The sequence below is a fragment of the Eptesicus fuscus genome, chromosome 15, assembly GCF_027574615.1.
Source record: "Eptesicus fuscus isolate TK198812 chromosome 15, DD_ASM_mEF_20220401, whole genome shotgun sequence".
Taxonomy (NCBI): Eukaryota; Metazoa; Chordata; class Mammalia; order Chiroptera; family Vespertilionidae; genus Eptesicus; species Eptesicus fuscus.
The window spans coordinates 57,449,096-57,466,507 of NC_072487.1; the positions used below are offsets into that span (position 1 = coordinate 57,449,096).

General features: G+C 35.3%; 1 protein-coding gene across 1 annotated transcript in view; it reads left to right on the forward strand.

Annotated features, from left to right (window-relative positions):
• The window catches only part of FSD1L (fibronectin type III and SPRY domain containing 1 like), a 49,127-nt gene that overhangs the window by 22,882 nt on the left and 8,833 nt on the right, over positions 1–17,412 (forward strand). Inside the window, exons 6-10 of the mRNA XM_054726851.1 lie at positions 3,280–3,302; positions 7,537–7,658; positions 8,887–9,096; positions 10,260–10,358; positions 14,279–14,408. Of these exons, the coding sequence (XP_054582826.1) occupies positions 3,280–3,302; positions 7,537–7,658; positions 8,887–9,096; positions 10,260–10,358; positions 14,279–14,408 (584 nt within the window). The remainder of the gene's footprint in view (positions 1–3,279; positions 3,303–7,536; positions 7,659–8,886; positions 9,097–10,259; positions 10,359–14,278; positions 14,409–17,412) is intronic.

Below are 17,412 nucleotides of genomic sequence, written 5' to 3' on the forward strand. Positions count from 1 at the left end.
TAATTTGTCTTTAATTTGTAATTATGAAGAACCATTTGTGATTACTACTACATTGTACTCTTTTTTTTTTTGACATTTGAACTCTATGATCATTATTTATTTTTTGTACATTACCATTATTGATGACACTTTCACATTTAAAGACTATATAAGAAATTTACAATACATAGAATCACTCTTACCTGCTGAAGCAAATATAAACAAATATTCCCATGTCTACTTTTGAAAGCTGTACATTCCACTTAGCAGAAAAAGTAATAGACTACAGACACTTCCCCAAAATAAAAAACCAAACGGGGTGTTAAACTTTTCTGAAAGCCGGACTTTAATCACACAAAGGCATTTTATTGTAAGTTATATGCAAAGCAACTAAGTTCTTCAGAAAGTAAAAATAAAAATTAAATAGATCAACATTTAAGATATACTAGACCAAAAAAACCAGAATAAATATGATAAGGGTAATAATATATTACTCAAGAAAACCTTAAGTTAGAGCATCAGCCCACAGACCAAAGGGTCTCAGGTTCAATTCCCGGCCAAGGGCACATTACATTGTACTCTTACTACAATTCTTTTTAGGGTCTTAGGTGACAGATTCCTATAACTGATAAAATAAAGATCAGAATTATAAGATTTTGAAAACAATTAATGGAGAGATAGAGGAAGGGAATGAAAGAGACAAAAGGAGTCATGTCTGATATGAACAGAGGGAAATGAAGTATTGGTAAATAATATTTCATTAGAAGATTGAAATAGAAATAGTGATCAAAAATGAAATAGAAAATAGTCATGTTGAGCAAGGTAATGACTAATACTTCTTGAAGGCTTTCCAGTAATACACAGTATCATAACCTAAAATTCTAAGTATTCACTGAGGCTTCTTCATAGCTCACTAAGTGGAATTATGTAGTTGCCAATAAATGTACTTAGTAAGGAGATGTTTAAGTGACAAAATGCATAACAGTTGAAATTGAAACTTAGAGGAATCAAGCAACATTGCAACGTGTATCTTTTGGACAGTTTTCTGCTTTGGGAGAAGAAATTCCAGAAAAAAAATTAACCTATTTTCCAATTCAAGACATTTTTTTGGAATTGGGCCTTATTAGAGAAATATTTTCAGAATTTGAGACTTTCTACTCTTTATCATTGTACAGAATAACTTTTTCAACCTTCCTGCATTTGCACAGTGAATGTACTATAAAATTTGAACCTAAATAAAAGAAGAAGCACTGAGTCTCCAGCTTTACCAACTGGGTATAAACCAACAGTTTTTCCTAAATTAGCTGGCTTTTTATCTATTCATTTCTGGTTTGTCACAAACAGCCAAGTACATTAAATGATAACATGAAAGCTTTATATGCATGTGTACGTACATGTGTACACTTGCATGCACTAAAAATGACACCTTAGTAAATTAAGTAACACTAGAAACAAAATTGAATAATATGGTCAGTTTAAAAAACTGTGATGGGCTTTGTGTTGTTGGGTTATTTGAGAGTGACTGGTTAGTAATATCCCTTTAACCAAGTTCTAAACCAGTTGGGAAATAAAATAAAACAATAAAGCTGATAAGAGGCCAAATGTTGTTAAAACGGTATTGGAGAATTTGGCTTATATCAATGGGCAAACTTTCCTAATTGTAGAAATAGACTGGTTTACCTCAGGTGTCTGTGGGGGTAGCCTGTTTCAATGAAACTTACTGCATCAAGGGAAAGAACAGAATATATGTTCTCTGTGGGCAAGCAAGCTGCCAGAAAAAGGGAAAGGTGCTGAGCTACTTATTTCTAGTGTCTCCTTCCAAAGTCAGTCAGTCAGATTAGGTCATAGCACCTCCCCAGGAGAAACGAGGGAGCAGAGAGGCTAAGGGATAATGCTAGTGGAGCTTCTCCATATGTGAAGAAACATCAACTACAGAGAAGAGTCTCCTCTTCCCATTGACACTTATATTAAAAGCTTTGGTTTGTAACGCTAGCTGTAATGACGGTACTTAAAAACAAACAATGTAATTGACCACCATAACATTTCTTATCCTAGTAACAAAATAGTGTCATGGTTTTAGGAACATATTATAGATGTCACAGCATTGGGTTGTCTGCTGCAGAATGTGGAGCTTAAAAAGGGTCTTTAGAAACAGTAAGGACCCAAATCCCTTAATAAAGAAATAGAATGATTAGTATACAAGGTCACAGGATTGATTATGATAGTGCTGGAACTGTATCATATGCTGATCTAAATTGCAGTTCTGTTCTTTTGTGTAGAAAGGTTCTCATACCAGAATATTCTAGGATGGGTTTAAAAATGACTGTTAGTAAGAACAATGTTAAAACCGAAGACGAGGGGCAACAGAAGCTTTGTTATATACATTTACTGTTCATTTACATTTAATAATTATTAAGTATTACTGTGTGCCAAGCTTTATGCTAGACACTGGGGATGGAGTATCGAGTAAAACATGATCTTCAATGGATATATCATTAATTACTCTGGTCAATATGGAAAAAAACTTTTGTTGGATATATTATATTGCATGTGAATGTAAAGGGGATAAAAGTTTTTATTTGTATTTTTCTGTGACTGTCACCAAGTAATAGCTGTGTCCCCTTCCTAAACTTACGCTAGCATTCTAAAAAAAAAAAAAAAAAGTCATCTGAGGGAAGATCCCATTGCTCCAAGTATTTTTCAGGTTTCTCCTCTGAATTTTTGCCATTAGAACTTACTCTTTGGGGGTAAAGGAATGTAGAACTGCAGCCTAGTTTTATATGTTAGCAGGCAAGCTCTCAGAATACAGTCTTTGCCCAGTGAAGGCATATAGAGGAAACTAGGAACAATCATTATGAAGTGGTGAGAGAGGTCTCTGAAGAAAAATTGGAGAGCATATTTGAAATACGTAAGAAAAGCATCAGAATGCATAGAAATGGGTGCCCAGGAAGGAGAGAGGTGGTTCTAGTGGAAGAGTGTCTGACTGAATGAAAGTGGAGGTGTGTTATGATAATTTTAAGGTAAGAAAAACATTTGTAGTCATCTGGTTTTAGTTGGAAGTGTTTGTTTTCCCTCCTTTTAAGGTGGTGTATATGGGGTCCAGATTTTCTACTGTAATTCTAACATCACATTATGCAAGCTGATGCAAACTGTACAAATTTCCTATAATTTATGTTTTGGTGAATATGAACTAATCTGTTCCAGGGTTTATATCCTAACTTTTCTTGCATGTCACTGCCATTGAAACTTGCATGAAAAGCACTAACTGCCTTCTTTCTCTCCTCCCTGATCTGCTCCAAGGCTGCCAGACAGATCAAGGATAGGTATGGAATAAAACCTACATTTTTATTTGTGTTGATATTGAAATCAGAAATGAAATTCAAGAACAGTTTCTTGCTAGACTCTTAGTCAAAACAAAAATACCTAAAGGTCAAATTAAAAAAATGTCTTCTGCATATTTTCAGTAATAAGCAATATGTTAGCAAGATTTTTTAAAAACATAGTTGTGGACAATTATGTACTTCCAAAAGAATTTCATTTCTGGTATAATATAGTTAGTTTTAGTATTAGTTTTACTACAGTTCTTAATTGACTATGCTAATGGTGGGGAACCAATTTGAATAATTAAAAAAATATTCCCGGGATGCATTTTTTGTTGTTCTTAAATTTTATATGGGTGTCACAGCATTTTAGATCGTCTTCAGGAGCTAAAGCTCTCTCACTGCTCTCCTGGTTAACACCTTTGTATTCTCGTTTCATCCTGTTCCTGGTGCCATCTCTTTCCCTTTCTAATGCCACTACTACCCGTTTATGGGAAGAGAATATTACAGAAAATAATGAAAGACTCTAGTTTATAAGGTCTTTCTCATTGATAGAGTCAGGATTAAGAAAGGAAACTGAGTACTTGCTATAATGAATACACCAAAAGGCTAAAGGAGCTGCTGGCAATTTTGGATTGGGTTACCACAGAGGGATGGCTTTGATCTGCCTGGCTAGTCACTGACCATTGACTCCAGTGAGGTGATCACTTAGGTTTCTTCATTGGAGGATTATGAGAGTTTCTGAAAGGCACAGCTCTTCAAATCCCCACTCTGAATCCTAGGTGAAATTATTCTTCATCCGATAATTTAAAAATTATTCATTGTAGGTTGTGTGAAAACCAGTGTCTCTGTTGTTAATCTTGGCTGAAGACTTCAATTTTGGGTTTCTCTCATGGCTGTTTATTTGACTAGAGGCAAGATTCACATGAAAGCCATAGCATTTTTAGTACAAATACTAATTTTTATATTTTTTGTAAATTTTATATCAGGGATTGATTAAAAACATGGATCATTGTTATAAATCCTAAATGTAGAAAGGAGATTATGAGAGTTTGAAGGTGAAAATATGGGTGTTTAAGGATTGGATGCTAGGTAGTTTTTTTGGATAAGGTAGTTTTGGGTTGTGTTTGTTGGAATTCACTGTGAGTGATCCTTCTTCCCACCCTGGCTAGATTATTATTCTATTTAGCCACCTACTCCATTCGAGCTCTGGTCCCTGATTATCTGGGCTAGAAGTCACTGCCTAATCAGGCTTTGGGCTGTCCAAAGACTTTGTGAGAGACCTTGCAATATCCTCCCTTGTTCTTCTCTATGGTTTTGTGCTTCCCAGAATTCTGTCCTTACCCCTGACCATCCATAAATGTATGTCAGAATTTAATGTTATGATCAGTGTTCACGGCTGAATGTATTCTTCAGTGAAACTTGATTTCTTTTCCTCTTCTTCTAAGCCAACTGGTTGACTTGATTTCATCAGTATCCAAGGGATCTCAGAAGTCAGAGTTTCTTTTTTTGGCCAGAGCAAACTTCATTGATTTGTTTGTTTATTTTGTTTTGTTTTTCAGAATCTATACTGTTTTTTTAGGCTGCCCACAAAATGTTTACTTCTTACATAAGGAACATTTCTGGGTTTGGGTTTAATTTTTTAAGCTTGATTTTTAGTTTCATAATGTCCAGTTTCTCTGATACAGTTTTTAGGTGCTTCCAGGAAGCAAGCTTCTGGAATTCCATTATTGCTGTTCATAATATGAAAACAGAGAGTCATAATAATTATTTTTACTAAGTGAAGAAAGGATTATTCCCTTATATGAGGTTGAAAGTGGTATTTTAAGGAAGAGTGTATAACATCTGAGCAAGGAATCAAATACATGAAAATGAAAGTATCTGTGAGAACTCAGTATTATCATTTGGTATGACAGAAGTTGTACAGGAGGAATAATGGAGTGACAGGAAACACTAAAGACAGAAATGAGAAGATAATACATAGCAGATCTCTTTACAAAGCACTGGTATACACGTCTGGGTGCTTAGTAATGTTGGAAGATGATTAGTTGAGGTATATTGTGGGAGTTACTGGTTCTTGAAGGAAAGGGGTCATGAAAGGAAGAGTTGTTAATTAGGTAGGTAGTTTGAGGAAATTAAAAATGTCCATCTATATGTTTTGCAGTTATTTTATCTTTGCAGAAATAAAATGGAGAAGTGTGAGCCTCGTATTCAGCTTTACTATTAGAAATAAATCAAGAAAGGGTGAATTAAAACATTTGTAATGACATGGATCCTATAATACAATTATCTATGGATTTCAGATTATTAGTTTGGGCTTTGAGGCACAATTGTCTAAATGTATTCAATTTAAAAATAAAATGTTCAGTCTTTTGAAAGATTATAGCATTGTTATACATCTAACTTTATTTATGGAGACTGAAATTTTCATTGACTAGAAAATGAAGGTCATTATTCTTGGGTTTTTTTAGGCTTTGATAGACCTTTCTGTTGCTTTTTGGGAGAACATTCTTTTTCTTTGAGGCCTTAGTGATTAAATAAAGTTTTGCAGGTAAAGTTTCAGAATTAAATTTCCTAAAATACTTTCAGGTATTTTTTCTCAAAAGTTCAAAAAATGCATTTTAATAATCAGGTTTAGAAGCAACTAAGTAGGTTCAAACCCATTCATTGATCCTATGGGCATTTACTAAGTACCTACCTGAATATAGCTCTCTCAGAAGTCTTTGAATCAAAAGATACTTGGGGCTGTAAAAAACAAAAGTATGTAAGACTCCTTATTGATATCATCTGAAATTTTATTATTGAGAACCAGCAGCTTAAAGTAATATGTGAGAAATACTCAGTGTTATGACTGGAGTTCAGTAAGTGTGAGTTTCCTTCTTCATAAATTGTATTTAAGTATAACACTTTCTTCTTGATAAATATATCAGTTAACTTTGTTTCTAAATAAAGTGATTACTTTCCTAGTTTTAAAAGTAACTGAATACAGCAACAGTTAGACATTTTTTCATCCTAAAATGACTGACTACAGCAACAAGTTTGATATCTTTTAAATCATTGATTTCTAGAGTAGATTTGGCAGATCTGAATGACTAGGCCTGCTATTCTCTTTGTTCCTCCAGCTCTATTTACTTCCTCTCCCAAATTGTGTACTAGGAAGACAACACTCATGAATATTACTTTTGTATTATTCTTTGACAAAAGATAATAAAGGAAGTTACTATGTGGTACTTGTGGAAATTTATTATAATATGAAAAACTGAAATTTGAGACAAAATGACAAATTAATAGAACATGATAATTTTTAATATATATTTTTAAAATATATTTTTATTGATTTCAGAGAGGAAGGGAAAGGGAGAGAGAGATAGAAACATCCATGATGAGAGAGAATCATTGATCATCTGCCTTCTGCACACCCCATACTGGGGATCGAGCCCACAACCTGGGCATGGGACTGGGAATCGAACTGTGATATCCTGGTTCATAGGTCGATGCTGAACCACTGAGCTATGCTGGCTGGGCCAGAACATGATAATTTCTTTTATTCCCAGTTTTAATTGACAGAACAGGTTCCCCATACTGTGGATTAAATGAGGTCTGATATGGCTTCTTTCTTTTTTTCTTTTTGTTTTTTTATACCACATTCATCTAATAAATATTTCTTGAACTCCTATTTCTATGTGTGGTTTCACAGTGGTGTTTCTCCTATATCCTTCCATGTAGCTAATGTTGACAATCAGAGTGACACCTACTAGTGATTTCACTTCTCTCCTTTCTCATCCATGACCTGTCCTTAGCAGCTACCAAGCTATGCAGTATTTGGTCAGTGTACCTCTACTCTTATTTGAGGACACATGGAGTAGCTGTTACTACTTGGCATATGAAAAGGAGTGAGGCTGGCATCAGGAAGTCAGTAAGCTTGAGTGTACAGAGATTTAGATGGCTGTTGGGTCTGTTAAAGATTACTTATATTGAATATTTGTCTCTTGTGATACTTGTATTTGTATGCAGTTTTATAAAACTGGCTGGAGGAAAGTTTCTTTAAATTTAAATACACTTTACAGTTTTTTAGTTAGTTTTCAAAGACTAAGCAAATTTCTATTTAGTTTTGTTATCTTCATTAAAATTTCTGAAATCACTAGAGTGAAATCATTTCTATCTTTTCATTTTATAAATTAAATATATGGTACTTCCCATTCTTTTATTTTTAAAAGCATGTTTATATTTGCCGTAGAGTAACGATGGCTTCAGCCTTTCGCCTTTCTTTGAAACCAAAGGTCAGTGACAACATGACTCATTTAATGGTGGATTTTTCTCAGGAAAGACAGATGTTGCAGACTTTGAAGTTTTTGCCAGGTGAGTAATTTACATATATTTCATGTAAATTTATATATAAAAATATATTCTCTGCAAGATTTTTCTGTATAAACATTGGAATGTAAATATTAAAGAAATATAGCATAATTTTTTCATTCTAGGAATAATTAAATTTGCTAGACTTCATTTTTAGAGAATTATTTTACTGGTAGTTAAAATTCCATTTTTAAGAATCCCATTAAGGGATATATTTTACTGTTAGTTTGACACAGCAGTACACCACAATGTAATGCACTGGATCCTGCACCCAGACTTTTTAGATTTTAATCCTGGCTGCCACTTACTTGCTGTAATCGCTTGCTAATTTCAGGAAATTTTTCATTGATTCTTTGGGTTTTCTCCATAGATAATCATATCATCAGCAAATAAAGACAGTTGTATTTCTGCCTCCGTAATCTATATACCTTTTACTTCCTTTTCTTGTCTTACTGCATTTACTACAACTTTCAGTACACTGTTGGATAGCAGTGCCACTAAAACTTTTTTCAGTGACAAAATTTTTAAATACAATACCTGCACAGTTTCACACATTTCAGACACATCTGTATCAGTGGAAGACTACATTCTCCAGTTAGCCTGTTGATTCGTAAATGAAACATTTGTTAATGTTGAGGAGCTATGGAAAAATCTCTTTTATGGAAAAGAAGTTGATTAATGTTCATACATTTTAATTGTGGCTCATTTATCCCTATTCATTTTAATGAGTCAGAAAACTCTTTGAAAAACACCTTAAAATTCTTAAGTATTTGGGGGTTGAGGAGTTCATTTTTGTTAGTGCTGAGGAATTACAATTATTTTATAAACAAGATTTTTAAAATACACTGAATATCTTGAATTATTTTAATTATTGGAGTTAAAGTAAGTTATTTTCTCAATAGTTATTTAATTTATAGTCTACAGCTGTTTGAAATAGATTAAAAGTACATGTTGAGAAGTAACAAGTCATTCTTGATTCTTATTCTTAGTGTGTTTGAATTGCTTTTTGCTAACTATGATTTAATAAACTTTGAATAAATCTATGAAAAAACTTTTAAACATGAATTTTTAAACAGAGCTTTGAAAAACATATTGTATTTATAGGATATCTCTTCTTTTAGCCTGATTCAATTGAATTATTCAAAAGCAACATGAAAAACCATAGTTTGAATGACAGACATAAATATTGGATTAGTACTATAATAAATTAGCCTTTTTCTTTTTCCTTCAGTCCCCAAAGCTCCAGAGATAGATCCAGTAGAGTGTTTGGTGGCTGACAATGCTGTAACAGTAGTTTGGAGAATGCCAGAAGAAGATAATAAGATTGACCATTTTATACTGGAATATAGGAAAACTAATTTTGATGGACTTCCACGTGTAAAGGATGAGCGATGCTGGGACATAATTGATAATATTAAGGGTACCGAATATACACTGTCAGGTAAAGTGACTGCATTTCATGAATCTTTCTCAGAAAATAAATATAATTGAGAAAATATTTTGAGTTACTTTAAAAGATAATGTCAAGTTTCTTTAGCTGATTTTTTATTTATTCATTATAGAAGTGAATTTCTCTTCTATAATTTAAATTACTTCTGGATATTTGCAGCCTGGTAAAACAATGTATGTAGAACAAGCATGAAGGGTTGTTCTGGAAACAATATTTCTGAATAACATTTAATTTTTACCTTGGTTTTCTAACAACCCAAAAACTGTCAACTTTCTAGATGTACACACTTCTCCACAAATATTGTTGCCTTTAATCCTTTTAGGATTACCTTCACAGTAATACTTAGAGTAGAATAGTGACTTGGTATTAGAAATTTGTTTGTTAGCCTTTTGAAAGTCTTTAAAAAGATATCTTCATATATAGGGGACTTTGGGTATTTGAAATGACTGAATGTTGCCTGAGTTGGTAAATGCTTCTTATGGATGATCAATAACATTAGTAACTTTACCATTATTGAACACTTACCATTTGTCAGGAGCTAGACTAAAATGTATTTCACAGTACATCTCAATTAACCAGTATAATACATCTCATTTAGTATGTAGAATTATGATGTTGGTTTTATTATTTCTGTTTTACAGATTCAAAACTGTAGCTCTGTCATGTTGAAAGTCCCACAGCTAGTAATTTTTAGACTATTTTAATCTAGACATGACTAACTTCAGAGTTTTGCTATTAATCCATATACTTCACTTTTCTTTAAATTTATTTTTCACAAAAAATGACAGTGTTTCATAAATATAAAATTCCTTAGGGAGTTTATTTTCTAGAAATTGAATATGTTATTTTTAAATTCCAGCTTCTATCCTTGAATACATAAATTACTTTTAATGAGGCTTGACAGAACCTCTTATCACTAGGTTTTTAAAAATTCATTGATAAACTGTATAACTTATTTCTTTTGAAGAAAACAATAGATAAATCATTATTCCTCTGATTTCAGTCATTATTACTGTTTTAACATAAATTTATATTCTTCCTGAGTAAAGAGAAAGTTCTACAAAGGGAAAAATGTCTGTCTGAAGGTTCATACTCCTACTTTTGGAGTAGATTCCTTTATTTTTCATGTTTGAAAACCATTTTCATTTTTTCAGGTTTAAGGTTTGATTCAAAGTATATGAATTTCAGAGTGCGAGCGTGTAACAAAGCTGTGGCTGGAGAGTGTTCTGACCCAGTGACTCTAGAGACCAAAGGTAAGGTCAGCAGCTATGTATGCAGCATCTGGATTTATCTGAGGCATGGTGCTATCCCTCCTCCCCTACCTGGAATTCCCAGCAATAGGAATTTTAAGATGGAGAAATTAGGACTATAGTAGTGGTTTCATTAGTTTTTCCTTTATCATGGTAATCAGATAGTTAAAATAGACTGAGATGATAGTGTTATATTCTCAGGTAGCTGCTTAGTTTACAAATTTCAGTTTAGTATAAATACATAAACATCATTGAGATGTGTCCAATGTTTTCCCAGGGAATGGATCATGGCTCAGTAATGGGGAAGTGCTTTTCCATTTAGTTCAGGTTCTCTCTGTTTTCTTAAGTCTTATTGTAGAAATTAACATTTATATAGTTTATTAATGTTTACAAATCACTCTCACAGTTCTTCATTTGATCATTAAGACCATTCTGAGAGATCAGGAGAATAGGTATTACTGATAGCCATTTTGCAGAAGAAAGTGAAGTTTAAATATGTTAAGTGACTTGTGTATGATACCTGGAACTAGCTTGGAGATGTGAATAAGAATCTGTTTCAAGTTCTGTGCCAGCCCCTTTGAGGGCATGAATTTAGGTGCCTAAAGTCTATGAGAGCAATTTGGATTAATTAAAACTCCCTAGAGTTTTATTTTAGCTCTCATATTTTAATACAATTTTTCAGTTATTTATCAATTTGAAGTTCATAATGCTGGAGATCATCCCAGTTGTGAGATAATAATTGAGTGGGTTTACTTCCAGAATCAGATTCCACACATCTCTGTGGTGTTTATGTATTTATACTAAACAGATTTGTAAACTAAGGGTTTGTAGAGAAAGACTAGTTGATTCTAGTGTTTTCAAACATTTCTCACTATGGGATAGACCCCCTGGGGTGTGGATAGACTGAAACTCAACCCTGAGGCCTATTGAACAGTGATTTTGAACTTCAGGGAGATCCAGAATAAACTGTCTTTTAAATATTGATGGGTCACAGAATTTCTAAAGCTATTCCATAGCATACGAGTGGCTATTAATGAGAGCAGGAGCTCCAGACGAAAAGTTCAGATTTTTAAAATATGACATGTTGAACAATTGTTCATTGATTTTCTTGGCCTGCTGCATGCAGTCCTTGTTGACCAACCAATAGAAATAAGTGTATAAACAAAGAACTGGAGAAAAAAGGAGCGGGATGGAGATTAAATAGTTGAGGACTACCAAAGTTCATATCCTGCTACCTATGGTGTTTGATGTGAAAAATAGTGAACATTATCTGTCTCTCCAGTGTATGTGGCACTATTTCTTCTATCATTAGAATTGTCAAAAGTGATGCATAACATAAGTTTTTATGACCAGAATTTTAAAAGTATAGTATCTCTTACTTCTTGTAAAGGTAAATGAATCACAATTTACTCTGTGGACTCAAATAATAATGGCTATAATGTTTTACAATACCAAGAAAGCAGCCACCGATACACATTGAACCCTTGAAATGTTCCTGTGCTCTGAGTTTCTTAGTACTTTGTTATCACAGACTTTTAAAGATATGGAAACTAACATCTAGCTATATTATAGGGCTTATATAAGAGACAGGACTAACATATGACATCTCACTGTTGGAGCCGGTCTTTTTAAAAAACAAACAACTATGCAGTGTTATCCCTTTTACCTTAGCCTCTATGACTCAGTTGAGGTCCCATAAAAGGAATAGCATCAGAGAAAGAGAGAGAGAGAGAGAGAGAGAGAGAGAGAGAGAGAGAGAGAGAGAGAGAGAGAGAGAGAGAGAAAGAGAGAGAGAGGAGAGAGAGAGAGAGAGAGAGAGAGAGAGAGAGAGAGCTATTGAGGATTGAGATTACATACCCGGGATTGAAACCCATTTCTTTTCGTTTGGATGCTGTGGTATTTGATAAGTCTGGTCTCAAGTGACTTGGAGGTGATACCTTTTCTGCCATTGTTTACTCCATCCTTCTCCATCATATGACACATTAGAGAACTGCCTGAGGATTTTTTTACTTTTTTAAAATTATTTTTTTAAAACCAGCCTTTCTTTTTTTTTAATTTCTTTATTGATTAAGGTATCACATATTTGTCCTCATGCCCCCATTCCCATCCCACACCCCTCCCCACACATGCCCCCACCCCCCTGTTGTCCCCAACCGCTGGTTAGGCGCATATGCTTGCACACAAGTCCTTTGGTTGATCTCTCCCCTTTACCCCCACCCTCCCCTACCCTCCCTCTGAGGCCCGACAGTCTGATCCGTGCCTCCTTGTTTCTGGGTCTGTTCTTGTTCATCAGTCTTATGTTGTTCATTATTTCCACTAGATGAGTGAGATCATGTGCTATTAGAAATACACTTATAAGTTCAGCCTTTCAATTTTAACAAGTAACTGAGAATTGATGGCACCTTTGAGTTAGATCCACTTTTTCATTCTTTCAAAAATATGAATGCTCTCACATGCATTAAATTATCTAATAGCTAATATAGAGGTTAACCCTGTTTTCTTTTATATATATATACTAGAGGCCTGGTGCATGGATTCGTGCACCAGTGGGGTCCCTCAGCCTGGCCTGCACCCTCTCGCAATCCGGTACCCCTTGGGGAATGTTGGAGGCCCAGTGCACGAATCCATGCACCGTGCCTCTAGTATGCATATAAGATCTTTGGTTAATCTCTTCCTGCCCTCCCCTCTCCCCACTTCCTTCTGAGATTCATCAGTCTGTTCCATGTTTCCATGCCTGTGCATTGAGTGTCTGCCCTCTGGTGGTCAGTGCATGTCATAGCTACTGGTCAAACAGTCAAACGGTCAGACACTTAGCATATTAGCCTTTTATATATATAGATATGTTTTTATGGACTTTAGAGAGAGGAAGGGAGAGAGAAATAGAAACATTCTATATAATAAAAGCATAGTATGCAAATTGTCCTCTCCACCAGGAGTTCGTCTGGGAGTTTGACCAGGGGGTGGGGCTGGCTGGGGGAAGGGAGAGAGGCTGCAGCCGGCAGCAGCAGCAGCAGTGGCAGCCAGTGGCAGGTGGCCAGGGTGGGGTGAGGGGGAGAGAGGGAGTATCCAGCTGGCATTTCATGCACTGGGCCTCTAGTCAATGATGAGAGAGAATCATCGATCACTGAAAACCTAGGCATGTGCCCTGATCAGGAATCGAACCATGACCATCTGGTTCATGGGTTGATGCTCAACCACTGAACCATACCAACTGGGCAAACCTGTTTCCTTAAGGAAATTCATTCTTGGTAGTGAAGTGTCTCAATTTTGCTTAATCCTAACTTTTTTTTTAAAAACACATTTCTTTATTGATTTAAAAGAGGAAGAAAGAGAGAGCGAGAGACAGAAACACCAATGATAAGAGCGAATCATTGATCGTGCTGCCTCCTGCACGGCACCCACTATGGATCGAGCTCTCAACCTAGGCATGTGCCCTTGGCCAGAATCGAACCTGGGACCCCTCAGTCCACAGGTCAACGCTCCATCCACTAAGCCAAACCAGCCAGGGCGTAACTTTTTAGTAACCTATCTATTAAGGCATTCTAGTTCCATTTTTACTGAGAAGCTGAATTATTTCTTCCTTTTGTAAGTTCATGTCTGTTCACATGGAGATTTTGAAAGCTATTAATTTACTTGCATAGCATGACAATTACTCGAAGTGGTTATGGTCAGTAAATTTGTATTTAGAATATTGTATAAATAAAGACCCCAATGAACAGTGGGTCAGTTGCAAGGTTGAAATTAAAGTGCTCTTTATAGAACAATAGAGGATAAAAGGATTCTTGATTCTAGGTAAACATTAGGCTTTCTATAGTCTTTATATACAGTGTTAAAAAAATTGAGTAGGAAAATAATGTGATGTTAGCTGTGCTTCAGAAAGTGGGAATATGCTACATTTTTACAAAATTGAAATTTTTTTATAGCACTTAATTTCAGTTTGGATAGCTCATCATCACATTTGAACCTGAGAGTTGAAGATACCTGTGTAGAGTGGGATCCTACTGGAGGAAAAGGCCAAGAAAATAAAGTTAAAGGAAAAGAGAACAAGGGCAGGTAAGCTAGTTCTTTAAATCTTTTGATTCTTGTTTGACAATAACTCATACTGTAATGAAATTCTTATTCTATGTATCAATATGATTTGTGATATGTTAGTAACATGAAAGTGAAACATATAATATTGTTGGTCAGTCCTTGAATTTGTCACTAACATTTTTATTACTTTTTCTTAGTTTCCTAATTCTCTTCTTACTTATACATTTTTATTTCAGTATCCCATTTCTTTAAAGTTAATATCTACAGCAACTTGAAGTGCTTAGAGAGAAGTTCCTAGTAGTAGTTCCTAAATTTTAGATCACCAGCCTTACCTGAAAGTCTGCCTTGAATGGCAGTTTTTAGCATGCACAACCCCAGAGCCTTGCCCCCCATCAGCAAACTTATAAACCAGAGGCTTGGGACCTTTAGTTGTTGCTAGACTTATTTAGAGTCTCAAAGTATGGGGCCTCTTTCTTTTTTAACAGAGGAAATTTTTTCTCATACTGAAATAAGGTAATGTCACTGTGAATTACAACAGCAAATTAAAAAAAAGAATTTCCTCATCAGACTTCTGACCTGATTTTATTATAAGCTGTTAAATTTAAGTCATAAAGCACTCTTAACAGTTGCCTATTTTTATCTGACAGTGCCCATGTTACTTCACTGAAGAAACATACAAGGTGATGATCTTTGTCTAGTTCTAGGACTTAGTATATTTAGCTTGGCTGAATAACTTCAATTTTTTTTTTCTTTAACCAATAAGCAGAAGCCATTGCAGCAGCCTTCATAAGCTAAAATATTGCTCTGTGTAGACTGTCTGTATTAGTAGCTTATGTTTCGAATTTACACCCTTCATGTGTGCTGAATATTTAGATTATATTGTATATGATAACAAAATAAACTGCTTAAAGTCTTTCTTGAATTACTTTCCCTCATCTGGCTTTTTTTCTACATTTACTTATACCTAGCATCTTTCTTGTGCTATATTCTTGCTTTTATTTGTATTTGACATGAGGCAGGTTTGAGGTGTTCTATGTTTTATAATAATCATGCAATTTTTTAAAGCATCAGGATGAAAAGTAAGGGTTATTAAGTGAAATTATTAGGACAGTACCAAAAAGATGATTCAATTCAAATTGCACAAGTAATAATGTGCTGATTGGAAGATATCTTTATCAGAAACCAAAATGTGTCTTCTTTTCAAAATTATCTTCCTCTTTTTTTCTAGTTTATTCACTCATTGGCAAAAGTGATTTCCTTGTTAGTATATTGTAAATTGTAAAATGCTGCTAGATTTAGTAGAGTCAGTAAAGTTTCATTTGGTCACTTGGAGATTTTTAGACTGCTTATATTTAGAATTTCATATATTATTTTTCTTTCTCCCTTCCCTCCTTTTAAGAGTATTTTCTATGTAGGCTACTTCTGGAATATTATATACATTTATTCTTTCCATAAATATTTGTTCACTCTAGGATGTCAGCTGGATATTTTGGGGTTTATAGAGATAACCACTGTCTCTGCCTTCAAGAAAATTTCCCTGACTTAAGTAGATGAGAAATTTATCTATAAACAAATACTGTAACAATAATACAAGTGGAGAGTGTGTGTAATGGTAAGTGGGAATAAAGGAATTTACAGGAAGAAAGAGGTTCTGATCTGCCAAGTGCTGAAGTGGTCAATTAGGACACCGAGCCAAACTGAAAGTAACAATCAAGCCTTTCATTCACTGACTATAATCCTGTAAACAAGAGGCCACAAAGGAAAGGGTGCTTGCTCGCCCAGTGTTCCATTTTTCTCAACAGAATGAGGTGAGATAAATCAGAGCAGATCATAGATGGTGGATATCGTTTCTCTTCTAAGAAAGCCCCAAACAAAAGGCTCATCCTGTTTGTAATGGACCTGAGGCCAAGAAGATGGAAGAATGGGAAAGGTTAGACACAGAAAAGTATTGAGACAGAGGGGAGAAAAGTGACTTTACACCCTCATCCCTGCCCCCTTCTTGGAGGGCCCTGCAGAGGCAGTGGAAAGGGTCTCAGCTGAGGATCCCCACCTATAAGGGGATCTCTGAATAGAGGTGCCTAAGCTAGGAATGCAGATATGCACATGAGTGGGGTATGGGCAGGGGAATGCAACTCCTCGAGACACTGCAGGGAACTGGATAGTGCTCTCTAGGGGTGAAAGGGCTAGAAAAGCAAATTGGGACCAAATCAAGAACCTGAAATGCCAAACTGAGTTGTTTGTAGGCAGTAAGGAAGTACTGGAAAATTTTTAAGTAGGAGAATCACAGTTACATTTATCTGGTAACAGTGAACAAAGTTAATTGGGTAGCAAAGAGATCATTAGAAAGCTGGTAAAACAATCCAGAGCAGAGGTGACAAAGAGCCTTAATTCAGATAGTTAAAGAGATTGGGGCATGTTTAACATAGGACATTAATAGCTGTTGTACTTCTTGCAAAAATGTACTTTGGGTCAGAAGACTGGAATGCTGCAGTAGCAGAGTTCTTGTTTAACTTTTCTCTGAAATTTAAACTGCCATTCTCAGTAGTTACGTCTGTTTTTCTTTTTCCATGCCTTCATTTCTTTACTACTGGTAAGTTATAAATTCTTTGTTTTTAAATGCAGTGATTCAGTATTATTGAAATATTAAATTTTAAACATCTTCGGGATTTGATTTATTTTAAGTTGTTGAGAGTTAGTGAAAGGTCTAATACTGTCCAGCTTACCATCTATACTAATAAAAGGGTAATATGCTTTTTAGACCGGACATCCTTTCGGTGGCGGGGGCCAAGGCAGAGGCGGTTAGGGGCGATCAGGCTGGCAGGGGAACAGTTAGGGGGCAATCAAGCCTGCAGGGGACCAGTTAGGGGCAATCAGGCCGGCAAGCAGAAGCAGTTACGGACAATGAGGCAGGCAGGCAGGCAGGCAGGCAGGCAGGCAGGCAGGCAGGCAGGCGAGTGGTTAGGAGCCAGTGGTCCCGGATTGTGAGAGGGATGTCCAACTGTCGGCAGTCGGACATCCCCTGACA